Here is an 18759-nt window from a genome sequence, read left to right as displayed (position 1 = left end):
TCAGGTTTTTTTTTTTTTTTTTTGGAATGACAGCATAAGAGAAAATGATGGTTTTAGACAAGATTGTGTGTGAGGGGGAGTGTATGTTTAACTACTTGACAAGTCTGAGCTACATTTATATCAATATCAAAGGCTTCCGGACACAGGGCTGAGCTCTGGCCCAGCTGTGAGGGCGACTTTGCCAAGTGGTGAGCACCAATTAGCTCAAAGCTGCCAAGAGCACATCAACCCACAGTCAGCAGAAAAATTCAAAGTCGGCACTGCACTTACAAACACATCCATTTCTACCAACCTTAGGACAGCATCAAGGCTAACAGACTTTCCCTAGCCTGATACATTCAGTCCCACAATCGATCAACCTGTGCTGTTAGGATGTAGGGAGCAAGAGCTGATCAAAGCATTTAAAGACATCTTTGATTAATCTCAAAGACACTGATAGTCTTCATATGTTCAGTTTGTACAGAATTTTTCTGTTCTGCCAAAAATATTATTGTTTAAACAGAAGTGTTCAAAGAAAGAGCAAAGATGTTCAGTGAAGGAGTGACCTGAGCCATATTTAGTGACCCAAATATCACTTAGGAACCACATAAAACTGCCTAACAACTATTCAGAACACCTTAGCAATTGCATAGCAATGCCCAATGGCAGCCAGCCAACACTTAAGACTTAGTTTTGCACATTTTGCAAATACAATTTATATTTGCTCCAGAAAATGTAAGTGTAGTTAACATATTTATTATTAACTTAGGCAGTTACTGTTTTATCCAAATTCCAACATTTACGAAAACCCGAGGATTTCTGAACTCATGCTGAGACTTCATTACAACATTAGTCCTACGACTGCAAGCTGATTTACTAATACATTCTGTCAAAATAAACTATAAATCACCTACTAAAAGCATAGCTCCACACTGACTTCTGTTTATAGCTTGTATCCTCTCACTGCATATATTTCAGTAACATGTAATTTGGTTGGAGTAATGTTACAGAAATAAGAATAGCAAGCATCTGCTGTAATTGATGGATAATCCTTGGCAAAAACAAGCAGTTTGAGCAAAGACTGAACAGTTTGTTCTTTGATATTGGAAGCAGAGTCCACCACCTGCTCTTTTTGGACTTGGACGGTAATATATCTGACAGAGATTAAGGCTTAATTAAGTCGATAGTTGATTTATCAACTGTAACTTTCATTGGTTTTGGACATTTTTCCGCAGTTCACTCCAGATTCCCTAGTTTGAAAGGTGATATATCTTCTAAATGTTTCTGCATTTTGACACTTAAATCAATCTAATGTTGAAAAATATGCGAAGGAGATCACATAATGCTTTTGATGCTCGGCTGTAGGAAGTTCCAGTACAGAGTTACATCATTAGCTGTTGAAGAACTGCCAGATACAAGCAACAGAGAATCTGTTGTTTATATTGTGCAATTCATTGTTGAGTCTGTAAGGAAGCAATCAAGACAAGATTATCTTTTAGGAACATTAATATTAATATTAATCGCTGTATTAAGCTAGAAAAATATAGCTGAAATGGGCGAAACCCTTCACAATAAGGCCCAGACTATATCGGAAAGTAACAAAAGCACATGAAAGTACATGAACGCAAATGCATCTAGACAATATTTGAAGGCCTTTTCTATTTAAGCTGATTTATATCTACATCTTTATTTTAATTAAGATTAGATTAATATAACTAAATGTCAATTATTTGAAGACTTTTTCTTCAACAATCACTTTTTTTTTCTCATGGGAAAACATAACTATTTCATATGAATTTGTACAATGTGACGGATTTTTAGGAAAAAGTAGGCATGATGGTCCACTTCTAACCCAGCGCCTAAACATCACTGGGACATCAACAGGTCATACAAAAGAGCTTGAACACTCGACATATGACAAAATTGCAGCACACGCTTAAAATAAACAACATTATCATGCACTGGTATGGAATACTAATACTACTATAGTTATCATTATATGTAATGTTCTTGGTGTGAACAGACCTTTAGGCTTTATTTGGAACAGGCCTTTCTTGATAAGTTGAATCATTTTGATCCCAGTCTAGATGGAGCCCAGTTAAGGTTGTGTCACTAATTCCGGTGAAACGCAAACTTTCCCATGTTTATCTATACAGGGTCAGACGTCGGTCTAGTTAAGCAGAATTCTCCTCCTCTCATTCTAAAGAATCCGGTTTGACTTCTCAATTTCTCTCTTGTCTCTGTGTCATATTTTCAGACTTTCTGTCATTGATTTGTCTTCCTCACAAAGTACTTCCTCCTAGAGGTAAGATGGGCGAGTCATTCAGTGAAAATGGTGATTTTATCTACTGTGGATATGCAAAAAATCAAGAAATGGAAGAAAAAAGGGCTTTAAAAAAAAAAATGATATAAGAAAACTGTGGCATTTGCTGTAAAAAAAGAAAAAAAAAAACACACGACAAGTGTTCATGTTTGTGTGAGAAACTTCTCAGAGATTTTTTTCAGTATGTATATACAGGTGCATCTCAATAAATTAGGTTAGTGAGCACTTCTCCTTTGCCGAGATAATCCATCCACCTCACAGGTGTGGCATATCAAGATGCTGATTAGACAGCATGATTATTGCAAGTATGATTTGCAAGTATGATGGTAACAAAAAATAAAAAAAGCAAAAAATATGAAAAATATGAAAAACCACTGGTGAAAAAAAATCAAATTTTTGTTGTTACACACACCAGAAAAAAAATTAAAAAATTAAATAAAAAGGTAACCTCAAAAATGCACTTCAAATATTTTCATTTTGCATCTCAGGGCTTCCATACTCTTCTATACATAGCAGAACATTTTTGGTCTATTTTATGTGATTTTGAAAACAGATGTTTCCCTTAAATTCTGTCAAGCTCAGAATCCCTCAGTAGTTCACATCAGCTCATATAGACATCAGACAGCTATCTTAACTTAACCACTTGAAACAAGCTCTTATCTTTGACTGTGACAGTCAGAGGACACGATAAATTCACATAAAGACTGCCTAGTCAAGTCTGCATTAGCGGTGGGTTGACCGATGACCCAACTGGCTAAGACCCTGCTACCTGCAACTGGGATACGCAGTCGAGAGATTAAACTGCAGTTATTGGTGCCTTGTCACCGAGGAACCCCTGCAGAGCCTATTACAACCTAATGCATGAAATGGCTGAGAGGGCCCTCCATTGAGTAAAGTAATTAAATGTGGCTGCCTGCCACCGTCGGATGTATAAGACCTCCAGTGCCCTGGTCAGGTAGAGTAATTACCATTCCTCTCTCTCATGCCTGTTTAGATAGATAGATAGATAGATAGATAGATAGATAGATAGATAGATAGATAGATAGATAGATAGATAGATAGATAGATAGATAGATAGATAGATAGATAGATAGATAGATAGATAGATAGATAGATATTAGAATGATTTCCGAAAGACTGGAGTAATGATGCTGAAAATTCAGCTTTGATCACAGGAATAAATTACATTATATAATATATTCAAATAGAAAAAAAGTTATTCTAAATTGTAAAAATATTTTACAGTATTACTGTTTTTACCCAAATAAAAGCAGCCTTGGTGAGCATAAGAGACTTCTTCCAAAAACATTATGAAAATCTGACTGACCCCAAACTTCTGAATCATTTTTTATGTTATGCTGCCTTAAAATTTGGCCAAAAATGTAGCATATAATTCAGCATAATTGTATGTTTTGTAACAGCCTTCATGTCACTTTGTTGTGTGCTTTTCAGTACAGGCGTCTTGAAATACAGGGGCCATTTTTTGCAGTAAGTCATTAAAACATATTGTTTGGAACGAGCGGCGATGATGGGGATACAGCAGCTGATATGATACATAGCATAGTGAGCCGAGGAGACATGAATAATGATGGAGGAGAAAATAGAGGGAATAGAGCTTTTTTTTCCCTGTCTCCATCTGCCTCTCTTTTTCTGCCGGCCGGAGAAGCGCCTGATGTATTTGCTGCTTGGCTGCTCTCAGAGATTGCTATCAGCCAAGACTCGTCTGTGGCGGTAAACTCAATACGCATATTTTCCCCCTCCAACCTTCATAACATTTACTTTCAAGCCATCTGATTTGGCATCTGTATGCGTGTGTGAATTTTTAGAGCTCTAATAGTGTACGATTTAAGAGTGTGACCGTCCGCTTTGGCCTTCCAGAGATGCAATACAAATGTAATGCAAGATGAACCAATCAATAGAGGTGTAATGTTGAAGCCAGGACCTCGGTTTGTAGACGTGTTTTCAATAATAAGAGCGAAGCGCAAAGCCAATCACCAATTGCCTGCAATCGTACGTGTAAAAATGAATGTTGATGTTTCTGGCACATTCGAAGCGTCCAGATGGTGTTTCGAGAAACATTTAAAGTCGCTCCACTGCAACACGACTTAATAATCAGTTTGACTGACATGATATCACTGTGCGAGCTACTGATTTAAAAACTAGTTGTCAGCTATGTATAACATTTCAATTCTCACTTCATGTACCCTGTCAACACAACATTATGAGGAATGGCAGATGCTGTTTTACTGGAAGCAGCGTAAGTGTAACACTTTCCTTGGGATACTTTACTGTCTGTGAATCACTTCATGCTAAATATGGTTTGTTAAAATTTCGTATTATGTTAGAGCTGTGGCCGATGGTTAGCACAAATGCAACTACAGAGTCCTGGATGGTATATGATGCTGTATACCAGGTAAATTGTGTCAGCTGGTAATGATTTAGCTTTACTATTTATATTGTAGCAGATACTGTATATATGCGAGGTCATGAATGGGCAGGACTGCTGTATGATATTTACAGCTGAGAGTGATGAAAGAAACAGAGAGGAAGGTGCAAATACAGAAACTAGTCAAGATAAGGATGAACTTAATGAATAAAGGGTGTTTACCAGGCACATTGTGATTAAATGTAATTATTTCATGTAGAATGCAAGTGATGTGTGGTTACAGCTGTGAATGTGGCTCATCCAATCAGAATTTACTATTAGAACGATCAGCTTTTACAATTTAATATATATGAATGTAAAATTTTGTTGTTAGGGTAATTTGACATTAAGTAATTAATTATTAACAATTCAAAAGTAACATCATAAAAAATGCAATTAATCACCCAAACATGTACATGGAAAAAGTAAAATTTAAAATATTTTTTATTAATTTATTAGGCTTTTAATCTTTCAAATGTCTTCAAAATGTGGCGCTCATGGCACAAGATGCTGAAAGACTAATTCAGATTAACCAGTGTGTGTAATTAATTAAATTACAATGTAAAAATGACTGAACGGCAATATATATACGGTTACACTTTATTATAAGGTGTCATTGTTACAGTGTAATTATACATTTACGTACTGAGTAATATTAATTAACTACATACTACATATACTACAATACTACATAGTACTTACTATATGGTTAGGGTTTTGCTTAGGGTTACTTGCATGTAATTATGCATAATTCATTGTTATTATAATAGTAAGTACATGTAACGTGTAACAAGGACACGTTAAAATAAAGTGTTACCATATATATATATATATATATAATGTATATATGTATGTGTGTGTGTGTGTGTGTGTGTGTGTGTGGTTATTGTTAACTAAATAATACAACTATTAAAAATTGCTTATAGCAATTAAAATAAAGTTAAAAGAAAATATTATAGAAAATATTATAGAAAATGTTGCCATGGCAACTAACCAAAATGAATAAATTCAAATTTTAAGTTGAATTACTAAAATTACTGCAAATAAAATGTAATTAAGAATAAATAAAAAAGTTAGCTAGAAATATATAAAAATGGGAAATACACACAACAAAATTACTAAAACCTAAACTGAAATTAAAATGAAATATAAAAATAAAAGCTAATTCAAAATACTTATAATAGTTAAAATACTATATAAACTACGTATAATATATATTATAAGAATTTATAAATAATACTAAAATAACACTGCTTAGAAAAAAGTGGAAAAAAAGACCTAAAATAAAATAATATAAAAATAATTTAACCACACTAAAATACACAATTTTCATTAAATAGCACAAATAGCAAATTGTTGGTCTCTAGTTGTTTAGAATCATTCATAAGAAATCGGACTTCATTTACGAGACTGTTGAACAGCCAACCTCATATGTCAAAGGCAGGAGCAGTATCAAATCCTCCCATACTGTCTCACGCTGCTGCTATGAGTCCTGGTCTCCAACGCTTTGACCTGCGAGGGGAGTGAGAGCTGTCCAAACAGACAGAAGGAGTCAGGTGAACAGCGTGACTGTGTTGGAGAGGTCAGATCTCCAGCACAGAGGCTAACAACAGGCTTGGGCTTCAGGGAAAAACAAGACATTTAGGTAACTGTAGCCTTACAGAGACTCAAACATGCAATAAGCTGTGTGAAGAGGGGAAAAAATGGTGCAAAGGTAGGAAGAAAAGGGTGAGACTAAGTGGATGAGACTGGAGGATTCTCCAAATGAAAGGTGAGGAAAATCATTTCTGGAATATGGGATTCTGATCAAAGTCTGTCTACAGCAGTAGACTAAACATCGGATAAACAGCGAGTCCAACCTCAAGTACAACGAAATACAAGTAACAGAGAAGCAAAGTCCTCGAGTGAGCCTCCTAAATCAAACTGACAGTTATTGAGCTGGGTTACTATTTTCAAAAGGCATTTTCAGAGGCATTCCAGGCCAGTAAGTTTATCAAAGGCAAGGTGCTATTAAGTTGCACAGGGAATATTCTCACAACACAGAGCCAAACACCACAATGATTCTGCACAGCTCTCTAATGATAATTAGACACTGTCTGATTTGTGTAGCTCAATCACTCATTTAACTTTTATTTGCAAACCAGCTTTGATATTAGCTTTGGAGAGAGGAACTACAACATTAACAACCCATTTATTTCATAAAGTGAGGGTGGGACATGCTTTTATTAACTTCTTTAAAACAGCACTGTTAACTGAAACAAACTGCTACAATAAATAAATAAATAAATGTTAATTTAAAATAAAATTGAAATGTAATAAAATAAAAAAGCAATAAATTAAAACGTGTGTGTGTGTTTATATATGTGTGTTTATAGACGGACGGACGGACGGACGGATGGATGGATGTTAGATAGATAGATAGATAGATAGATAGATAGATAGATAGATAGATAGATAGATAGATAGATAGATAGATAGATAGATAGATAGATAGATAGATAGATAGATAGATAGATAGATAGATAGATAGATAGATAGATAGATAGATAGATAGATAGACAGACAGACAGACAGACAGATAGATAGATTTGTTCATTAGTGTTAATTAACTGTATTAGTTAACATGAATTAATGAAAATTACTTCTAAAGCACTTTTAAATCTTATTTAATAATAATTGCTAATACATTATTAAATTAAAATTTGTATCTGTTAAAATTATTTAATGTATTTAACTTAACATGAATTAACTGGACATTAACTAGTTGTATGTTTATTACTAACATTAACAGAGATTAATAAATATCGTAACAAATGTGTTTCTTATTGTGCTGGTTAATGCATTTACTAACGTTAACTAATGGGACCTTATTTTAAAGTGTTACCGATAAAAAGCTTCAACTTAAAAATTGGAAATATTGCCATGTTGCCAAAATAAAAATAAACATAAATGAAAGTTAATAAATGAATGAACGAATGACAAAAGCACATAAAACAATTAGTAAAACTTAAATTAAATTAAAACCTATACAATCTTATTCAAAATATCGATAACTACTACAATCCATAAATACTATTAAAATAATACTGTTTCGAAATGATGTGCACTGCTGATCATGAGTCATGACCAGTAAGACTAGGATCGTGTTTTTTGCGAGTAAATTAGGTTGATTTTGATTGCATGTTAATTTTAAAATGTGTTTACACTCAACATAAGAACAAGAAACAGTAAGAGCCAAGAAAAGCATGTGAACCAAGAGCCAAGTGCCACATTACACAGCCATACAGGCATTTATGTTGCCTTGTAATATATTTTGAAGTATGTATCATGCTGTAAGTGTCATGTTAAAGCAGACTTTGTTTTTATAACACTTGTGGCGTGTCGCGCACCACTTTTGATGACATAACAATTGCAAGGTGTGACTGTCAGCAAGCGTCTCCAGTGGGAAAGACTCCAAGAGTGAGATGTGGCCGAGGAAATAATTACACACACAGAATGACCAGTAATTCTCACAGTCTGTCTGGTTCTGATTTGATGCACAGAGTGCCTGCTTCTGGATTAGCTCTTGCTTCCAGGCCTTCAGCTCGAGGGAGCAGCAGTCTGAGGGCCGCGTGAGAGCCAGGCAGGCAGTCATGCAGGTAGTTTGCTGCGCTACGGAGCCCAGGGCTGAACTGTAGGGGATGTTTTAATGGGCATATTTCATTGTTAGGAGTGTGGCTGCTGAAACTGGGGCAAACCTACAGGAACATCACAGGTCCTGCAGACGTCTCACAAATGTCTCAGTTCCATGATAATTAAAGTACAACAGGCTGTTCCAACGCGAGTGCTAGTCATGCAATGATTTGTTCACAAGACTTTAAGAAGTTAATAATATAAACACACTACCGTTCAAAAGTTTAGGGATGGTAAATGGTGTTAAATAAATGTTTATGCTTGCCAAAGCTGCATTTATTTGATAACAAATGCTGTAAAACATGAATATTGTGAAACATTATTAAAATCATGAGATTATTAATATTATTAACAATAAATTGACTGTTTCCAATTTGAATATATATTTAAAAAATGTAATTTATTCCTGTAATGGCAAAGCAAAATTGTCATTATTATTATTATTATTAATTTATTTTTATTTTCATTTTCATAAATCATTCTAATATGCAAGAATTTGCTGCTCAAGAAACATTTCTTATTACAATAAATGTTGCAAACAGTTGTGGGGATTACATTTTTTTATTTTTTCAGAATTCTGTGATGAATAGAAAAAAAAAAATGAAATAGAAATCTTTTGTAACATTCTAAATATCATCTAGAATCACTGGTACTATACTATTTTTTAAAAAATGTATATACATAACGATTTTAATCTTTTAATCATTTTATATATATATATATATATACAAAATACACTGAATAAAAAAAACATAAATTAAAACAAATAACTGATTAAACAATAATATAATTTAATGTTTAATACATTATATACAAAATTGTGTTTTTAATAAAAAACAAAACAAAAACAAAAGATTAAATGATCAAAAAACAACAACAACAAAAAAACAAACAGAGCTCATGAGTTAGGAACCAATCACTTGAAACCAAAAAAGAAACAAAAAACAAACAAACAAAAACAAAAACAAACAAACCTTAAAAAATAAATCATAGCGAAAACACCACTCACATTTTTTTAAAGAACATAAAAAAATAAACAAATAAATAAAAAAATAAAAACTATATAACTACATCAGTGTTGGGGAGTAACTAGTTACTTGTAACAGAATTATGTAATTTAATTACAAAATAAATGTAACTGTAATCAATTACAGTTACTGAGAAAAACATGTAATTAATTACAGTTACTTATGAAAATGTTAACGATTACAAAGGGGGCTCCATCTGAATAATTTCACACGCATACGGATTTATTTGATTTATTTCCCAAATTGCATTGACTGCTCTAAAGTATGAGACACCAATGTTTCAGGAGTTTAGGACACATGCTTATTTCATAACTGTTTTATTTCCTTTTTGGGTTTATGTATATGCTTTATTTTTTAAGAATTAAATACAGATTTTTTTAAGAATTAAATTGTTTATTTCCAAGCCATTGTTAGAAGCCAGTGTTTCCTGTCATAGCTATGAAAAGATTTGATTTCAAAAACAGTATCATAGCTATTAAACGATTTCTTGGTACGATTTTAAATCTGTATTTAACCTCAGAATGATCTCAAAGTAAAAAGAGGTACTAAAGTCTGATTTTGTGGTGGCTGTGCTTTAAAATTAAATGATTATAATCACAATTCAAGTGAAGAAGGATTTAGTACTACTGTCAGGTTAACCCTGCCTTAAATTGTTTAAAATAATTAGTCGAATCATCAGCCGAAAACACTGTTAGAAATTTAGAAAGGTAATCAAAAAGTAATCAAATGTAATTAGTTACATTAATAAAGTAATTGAAATAGTTACACTACTTATTACATTTTAAATAGGGTAACTTGTAATCTGTAACCTATGAAATTTCCAAAGTAACCTTCCCAACACTGAATATAATGTATAATGAATAATAAATGTAAGTGTTTATTAAACATTTTATTACATCTTTGGTACCGCTGTTTAATAACAATAGAAGAATATAACAAAAGCATAAAAGTGCATAATACTAACATTTAAAACTTCCTGAACAAATCCACTCAGTGCTCTTAACCACCATTACTGTAACCATGCTAAACCACCACCCACAATCCCCCGCTCCGCTCACTATCAGCAGCTGGGACAAACCTCTGCCCCTCACTCAGAGCCTGGAGCCTTTGGCTCTCAACCCCACACCCACAAACGCTTCTAGCTCCTGCAGTCCCAGATTCCCACTGCGGGAACACGGCTGGAGGCCATGCTTTCTCTCTGTCTCCTTAATGAGGCCTCATTGCACCTCCTGTTCCCAATCCCAAGCCATCAGGACCACTTCTACAGATAAAATGCTGATGGAAATAAATGCAGGAGCACTGTAACGCTATGGAAGCGTGTCCTTGACTAAAGAGAGTGGACGGATGTGATCCCGGGAGAAGATGGGAATCAAAATAATTAGAAGATCTACATTTCAAACAGCACTGGGCTTTTGGAAGCCAACAAATTAACAAGCATATGGCATTATATGAAACAGACTACATAAAATATAATAAACACACATCATTTGGAATACACTACCAGACAAAGGTTTGATATATCAGCAAATTCAAACACGTAATATATAATATAATGCTTTGAATATGCTGACATACCAATTGGGTGCAAGAACATTTCTCTAACAGCTTTTCCCCCTGCTAATAGTAAAAACATTAATTTGAGTAAAAGTAGACAGTAAAGACTTTCTAATTTCTAATTTCTAATATTACAAAACATTTATATTTCAAATAAACGTGGTTCTTTTGAATGTTCTATTCATCAGTGTTTCCTTAACAAATGTAAAATAAAATAAAATAAAATATTAAGCAGCACTGTTTTCAACAGTGATGACATTACTAGTAATTGAGTACCAATAATAATTAACCACCAAATCAGCATATTAGAATGATTTCTGTTTGGAGTAGTAATGCTGAAAATTCAGCTTTGAATTCCTGGAATAAATTAAATGTGTGTGTGTGTGTATATATATATATATATATATATGTATTTAAAATTTTAACAATACTTCACACCATTTTTTCTCTAAGTTTTAAATGCAGCTTTGAGCATAAACATAAGAGACCTCTCTCAAAAAACATAAAACACCTAATTATTCCAAACGTTTGACCTGCAGTGTATTTCTGAGCAAAGAAGAGTGACAATATAGATAATATAATATGCATAATATAGAGTGACATATAAAAAATTAAGTTAATTAATGATAATACATTCATATTAAAGCTTACTACAATAAATTAATATTGGAGTAAGCTTTAAGATTTAATATACAGTAGGTAAAAGTAAGATAAACAAAATAAAAAAAAAGTAATGTGAAAAGCTAGATTCTGTACTGAATGAGGTAAGGTGTTATATCATCCACATCAGCATCCACAGCACTTTAAACTAGCGATTACCTCCTGAGCTCCGTTTCTACAAATAACCTGCTGTTTGCCAAGCAGCAGCAGCAGAGAATAAGAAATGAATTGGACTTGATTAGTCACTTACTTGAGAGGAGCGCTCCTGGGCTTGGGCTTCTCAGCGGCCTGTGAATAAGACAACAGCCCATCAGATTAAAGGTCGATACCGTGCAGAGAAAGATAGAGACAGCAGAAAACATCCAAACACAGCAAAATAGGCAGATCACAATTTTTGGGTGTTTGCTGGTTTCCCCTTATGGACTCACTTGCTCTATGTTTATGTGAGAGTGGAATACTTAGAGAGAACAGTTAAGCATGACCAGAAACAGTAGATCAGTGTTGCTTGAGGAAATCTATATTGATTTTCTAGGATGGAGATTCTACTCAGGCAAAGCATTTGCAAATTCCTGTGATTTCTTGTGTTCACAGCAGTGTTCAGTAATTCATGTTGCTCACAAGCATCTGTAGTGTTTCCTAGGGCTTTCAAAGCAGTAGTGAAACAAATACAGTCAATTAACTATTATTACCTCTGACAACCCATATATAAAATGAAATTCAAGAGCATATATGGATGGATCTCATGAAAACATGGAGATAAAATGATTAAAAAGTCTGTTTTAGTACCAATCATGATTGCAATGGATGTTCAAATGTTTCTGTTTGTTGCTTTGCTGTTACTTTAAATACACATTAACGTATTATAGTATTGGTATTTGGTACTAGTATTATTTTGGAGATATACTGTGGTATATAAAGGGTTAGTAATATGAATACGTACAGAAAGCTAAATTCCCAGGTATAGATCAAAGCCCCATGGTATTCTGATATTTAACTACTATACAATATATATATATATATATATATATATATATATATATATATACATACAATACTTGAATTAAAAAAAGGTGCACAGTATTTGTCAACATGCTACATGTCAAACAAAAGAAAGCAAAACAAAACATATATATGTTTTAAAAGTCCAGTAATTGTTTGTATTGTTTTTTCATATTTACATGGTACAAAAGAAAACAACAATAAAACACAAACAAACAAACAATCACAATAAATAAATGAATATATAAATAAAAATACAAAAAACCCTTTGTAAATTATTTTTTAAAAGGTCCACAACAGTATTTCATGCTACATAAAAAAAAAAAAAAACATGGTCTTTTTTGTCCATAGTATTTCCACGGCACCAAACACATTTAATTAAAAAAAGACCAGTAATTGTTTGTTCATATTTAAATGTTACAAACAAAACAAAACAAAACAAACAAAAAAACAATAAAAAAACAACAACAAAGCAACAAAACACTAATAAAAAAAAAAAAAAAACCATAAAACAAACAAATAAATAAATAAACAAATAAATAAATAAATCGATAAAATAAATACTTTATTTTGAAAAAGGTTCAACAGTATTTTCCAGCAGTATTTCAATTTTACATATCAAACAAAACAAAACAAAACTATTTTTATAATATTTGTTAGTGAATTGTCATTTAAACTTGTTGAGCATGAAATAGCACAACTGTTGATGAATTAACGTTCAGCAGATTTCTGCTAAAACAATAAAAAAAGAAGCTTCGGTTATAAATTACAATTTCATTTGACTTGGAAAAATTATATTATGTAACGCCTGTCAGAGAAATCCTAACACAAAGTGCCCTAGCCTAATACAAAAAACAATCTCTTCACTCATTGAGATTCATTTCCTGAGCTAATCTGCACGTTCCTCTATAGCGCACAGTTTTTTTTTTTTTTTTAGGTCTGAGCTGTATGTTTGTCACAGTGACTCCTTCTGGCTGTAGTAAATGCATCATAGAGTGCTTTACTGGCACATGAGCGCTACTTTCAGAATCAAATCTCTCAAGGTAAATAGGGATATATTGAGATATCCGGCACAACAGATGAACACAGCGCTGGGCTACCGCTACCTGGGCAGGTTTTGGGTTTAATGCTGCGGCCATTGATCTGTGTACAGTCCATTTATCATTCAGGGAGAGAGCCAGTGATCTTCACAGTGTATTAGATGAAACAACTCAGATCATCTGTCACAGGCCCTCTTATTGCTGTTTCCCTCTCAGTGGGGAATTTGGGCTCATTCCAGGCTGCTCGCAGATGGATGTTGCTAGGCAACATGGTTAGGGGCCGTTGCTGCTGGCGGTGGCGTGCGTAGGTAAACCCACATGCGGCCAGGGACATACGAACACTCGCATACACATGAGCACACGTGCTAGTGAACTCTTACGGATGCCAGGTCGCCTCCATCATGAGTGTAAGTATTTGGCCACTTGCTTTAAGGGTTATGTACTGTATGTGAGAAACAGAGAAAGGAGGGATTTTTTTGGGGGGGCGTCACTATTGTGATTCAGATCACATTAGCTTTCCCAAAAAGCCAGTGTGACAGAGTGGTTTGGCACAGCGCCTGTTGAAATCAACACAGGACCAAAGCCATTTCAAACATGATCAGTGTGTGCTAGTCAGACCTTAAAAATTCAATTCACAACGGAAAATTGCTGTAATTTTTTACAGCAAAACAAAAACATCAATGTAGTCTGAATGATCTAAAGCAATGAAAAATCATCAACCTGTAACATCAAAACTGTATGTTACAACTGTATGATGAGCTACTCGTAGGGCTTGACAAGCATTTTTATTTCAATTTAGGTGAAAAACAGGCCAGTTTTAAGGTGAAATGTTATTTTATTTTAATTTTTAAAAGATTAAAATCAAGATTTTTAAGATTTTTTTTATATCTATAATGTGTAGTAGTAGTATTTTGTGCAGTGGTATTGCTTTAGAAGCATCCCTGCAGCGCTCGGTTCATTTGTGAGATAATCCTTTTGATTAACCAGGATTTTACACATTTAATGAAAAGTTACTTCGCTTGTTGGACCCAAACAGCTCAAACCCCATTATCTAGTGATCCATAACAAACTATGTCTTTTTGCACATCCATTTACAACTATCTTTTTCAATCTGAAGGTTGAGAAAAGACATTGAAAAGTATCATTATTCAATTATTATTAAAAAGTAAAGTGAAACATAATTAACAATATTTGTTGTATTATATTCAAGTATTCAAGGACACTGTCTGAGCATGTATTTTTTATTGAGTTGTTCAAAAGCTGTGACCCTAATCAACTTCTAATAGATGATCTTTGACATTGTTTTATGAAAAATTAACTATTCGGTCATTTTCTTTAGTCTTTTAAAAATGAACAAGGCAAAAGGAAATCTCCATATTTAAAACATTGCCTTTGACATGCTCAGTTACCACAGAAAATAAAGATTTTTTTTTTGCAATGGTTCCATTGATACTTATGTGTGTATACAGACACGGCTGCATGTGCAGTATATCATTACACATGAGCACACACTGTCTCCCACTCTGATGATATATATAAACACGGAAGCTCACTATATTGATAATCCAGCGTTTGCTCAGGATGGGACTGTGAAGCAACCTCAAACAATATTCTGTCCTGGAATTCAACTCGCTATATTCAGACAGTTCAGACTGTCCAAAGCTGCATCTGTCTGAAAGCATCAGTTACCTGTTCATTGTCCTCTTCATCACTGCTGATTTTCAGGTCATCCTCAAGCATTCTGCAAAAATAAACACAACCATGTTTTAATGACACAGCAATCAAGTATGGAGTGTATTTCTTCAAAATAAAGTTTTATATAGAATATGTATTTATATAGATCGAAGAATAGATAGACCCCCTTGTCTGTATCAACACTCTTTCAAGGCCTGATTGCCAGCAGAACACACCACAGCCATGAAATAAAGACAAACAGACGAATGTTCCCCTAAAACTGAAACAATAAAAGCCCTTTATAAGAACAAAATGTGTTTATGGTTTAGTTTTCTATGACCTAAGCTGTCGTGTAGGACTGTAGATTGAGAAGGACTTTGAACAAAACTACCAGTCATTACCCTGGTAATATCTAACAGATGCTGAGAAAGACCTACATTAGGAAACCAGGTGCTGAACGTGCACTGCTTTTAAGAGCACCGTCTCTGCTAACAGATAATTTGCAGGTAGAGATCATGCATATGCCTCTAGATCACAGAGTGTGCAACGTTATCTATTCCGTACATATAAAACAATCAGCACAGGAGAGAATAAACATGAGCAAAGAATAACAAAGAAAAGCAGAACAAATGAAGCAAAAGAGAGTGTTTCCATGAACCAGACTGATTGATTTTGGGAAGCTGTAGAGCCTTCACATTGTATTGTTCGCCACATCTGTTTCACTCAACTCATGATGAGTGATGTCCCATAGAAGAACAATTAGCCTTACTGACACAAAACCATTCAGAAATACATATTATACATCTATAAACACAAGGATGTGTTGGACAGGACATCAAATTCATAGAAAAGGGCAAATTATATTTTACTGTCAACACTGTAATTAGGAACTTTCACTGTTTTTCAAGAAGGAAACCTAATTAACACTTCACAAACTTTCCAATGACCTTTAATAATGATTTGGGCAATTGTGATTAAAGGAATGGTAGACTCAAAAATGATCTTAGTTTGGGGATACTCATTATTAACAGACTATAAACGATGACATTTGCCTTAATAAACTCATAATTTGCTGCTTATTAATAGTTAGTAAGGTAGTTTTTTATATTTAGGTGTGGGTGTAGGATTAAGTGCTCTAAAATACGCTAATAAGCAACTAGTTAACAGTGATAATTGGTTCCAAAACTAAAGTGTTACCGACATTTCTGTCATCATGTACTCACCCTCATATGGTTCCAAACAGTTGCTGGTTGCATTGACTTTCATACTCTTGGAAAAAAAAAAAAATAGTATACAAGTCAATGGCCACTGTCAACTGTTTTGTTATTAACATTCTTCAAAATATCTTCTTCTGTATTCAACAGAAGAAATAAAGTCATACAAGTTTCTAACAACATGGGGGTGAGTAAATGATGGCAGAAAATTTATTTTTGGGTGAACTGTCCCTTTAAGATGGAAGGGGTGTGACTTCATCCTGGTAACTTTAGGAACATGGGAAGACCACATGGGGACCAACACTTCTAGTATTTTGCAATAAGGTAAAAACCCAGCAATACTGTCAACTCAAGAATATTCCAGTAAACTTCAGGTTTCTGGTTAACACCAGAGGCATTTGACTTCACCCTGGTGTAATTCTAGTCAAATGGGAACACCACAAGGAAAATAAATATTTCTTTCTTTCTTTCTTTGCAAAATGAGGGAGGTGGCAACTCCAGAACTTTCCATTAAGCTTCATTGATGTTTAGAGCTGTCAAGTCATCTTTCATCCCTACTGTATGAGTCTAGGCAAGACAATTATCAGATAAGTTGACTCTGTCCGTGCTGTAACATGTTGTTTTCAGACATTGTGTGTTGACGGCATCATCCTAATGTACGGTAAATCTGTCCAGATGTAGGAGGTAGATTAAAAGAGAACCCATTACGTAATAAACTACTTATATTGCCTTGCCATTACTTTTCCCATCCACTGGTCCAGGGTTTATTTGTATATCCATACATACATGGCAGGTGATTTATTGGAGGAAAAGGACTTAGGGCACAAGATAAACAGATATAATGGCTAAAGCCTCAGTTCAAATAGAGTTGACAGCAGCTTGAGGAAAAACCTCAAAAACTCTTCCACTGTACTTGGAAACCTGTTGCTAAACATGTACAATAACAGCCCCATGGAGTAGATGGAAGGTGTTGTTCAGGAGCTTGAAACGGCCTTCATGATCAGGTTATTGATTCGTTCGGCTTTGCCTGCATTGATTTTGCTGCCCCAGTGCATACTGTATAAGAGCACAGAAATGTGTGGCTCTGTAGTAGAAACTAGTTACAATATTCGGTCACACTTTATTTTAAGGTCCACTTCTCACCATTAACAAACCATTAACTATGGCTTTTGCCTCAATAAACTCCTAATTTGCTGCTTATTAATAGTTAGTATGGTACTGTAGTTGTTAAGTTTAGGTATTGGGTAGGATTAGGGATACAGAATATGGTCATGCAGAAAATGTACTTAATAAGTACTAATAAACAGACAATATAATAATAATAGGCATGTTAATAAGCAACTAGTTAATAGTGAGAATTGGTCCCAAAGCTAAAGTGTTACCCAATATTCTCAACAATGTGTTCTCACTCAAATAACTTTAATTGCTTAAAACACATCAGAGAGCTTAGGAATTAGTGTAAATGAACAGCGGGTTATAAAAGTAAAATCAAGGCCAAGAAAACCAAAACCTTTAAGCTTTCTAACTGTTAGCACATGAAAAGTGAAACAAAAGCCGGTGTGCTTTTTCTCAGTGTCACCACTCATTACTGTACAGCTTCAATGGGTTTGAAGGACCCAAAATGCTATGAACCAAATCTGTTCCAGAATTCTGGTGTACATTTCAGCCAAGTACATGATTCTCCATTTTTCTGATGTTTTCCCCCATACATAAACAATCTGTTCGCATATGCGTATTTCCACAGTATGTTACTAAGAAACCATTGGAGCTAAAAGTTGATCAAAAAAGTTCATACTCAGAGTTTAGGATAAGGCGCTTTTGCACCGCATAGTTCTACAAACTTAGTTCTAGGAGCTAGCCCGCAGGGTGTTTCCTAAAGAACCAATTTCTCCCTCGGGCCATTTTCCTGTTTGCATTCGCACTGTCAGCAGGAACTCTGAAGCGGCTGATAGTAACGTCTTTATTCGTGGCATTTACAAACATCAACAACCGGTGAATGGAGAACGCCGTGATCGGAGTTGTTACTGTTGTGTGTCATGGGTTTCTTGATAACGGAGATGGAATGTAAACGCACAATTTATGCGATTGAAAGAGCATGAAAATCTCCTATGAAAACTTGCAGTCTTGCATATCACCAAGGCTGAGAAAAGAACCGAACACTGCAGAAACCAGGTAGCTAAATGCCGTTATC

General features: G+C 34.3%; 1 protein-coding gene across 1 annotated transcript in view; it reads right to left on the bottom strand.

The window, feature by feature from the left end:
• LOC107703651 (AF4/FMR2 family member 2-like) overlaps positions 1-18759 on the bottom strand; it is a 248303-nt gene that overhangs the window by 53227 nt on the left and 176317 nt on the right. The window contains exons 8-9 of the mRNA XM_016506365.1: positions 15370-15421; positions 11892-11929 (exon numbers count right to left, since the gene is read on the bottom strand). Coding sequence (XP_016361851.1) covers positions 11892-11929; positions 15370-15421 — 90 coding nt within the window. The remainder of the gene's footprint in view (positions 1-11891; positions 11930-15369; positions 15422-18759) is intronic.

The sequence above is a fragment of the Sinocyclocheilus anshuiensis genome, unplaced genomic scaffold (genome assembly GCF_001515605.1).
Source record: "Sinocyclocheilus anshuiensis isolate Anshui unplaced genomic scaffold, SAMN03320099.WGS_v1.1 scaffold1027, whole genome shotgun sequence".
In the NCBI taxonomy this organism is placed as follows: domain Eukaryota; kingdom Metazoa; phylum Chordata; class Actinopteri; order Cypriniformes; family Cyprinidae; genus Sinocyclocheilus; species Sinocyclocheilus anshuiensis.
The sequence above is the reverse complement of the archived record's forward strand: the minus strand, read 5'-3'. Positions and strand labels throughout refer to the sequence as shown.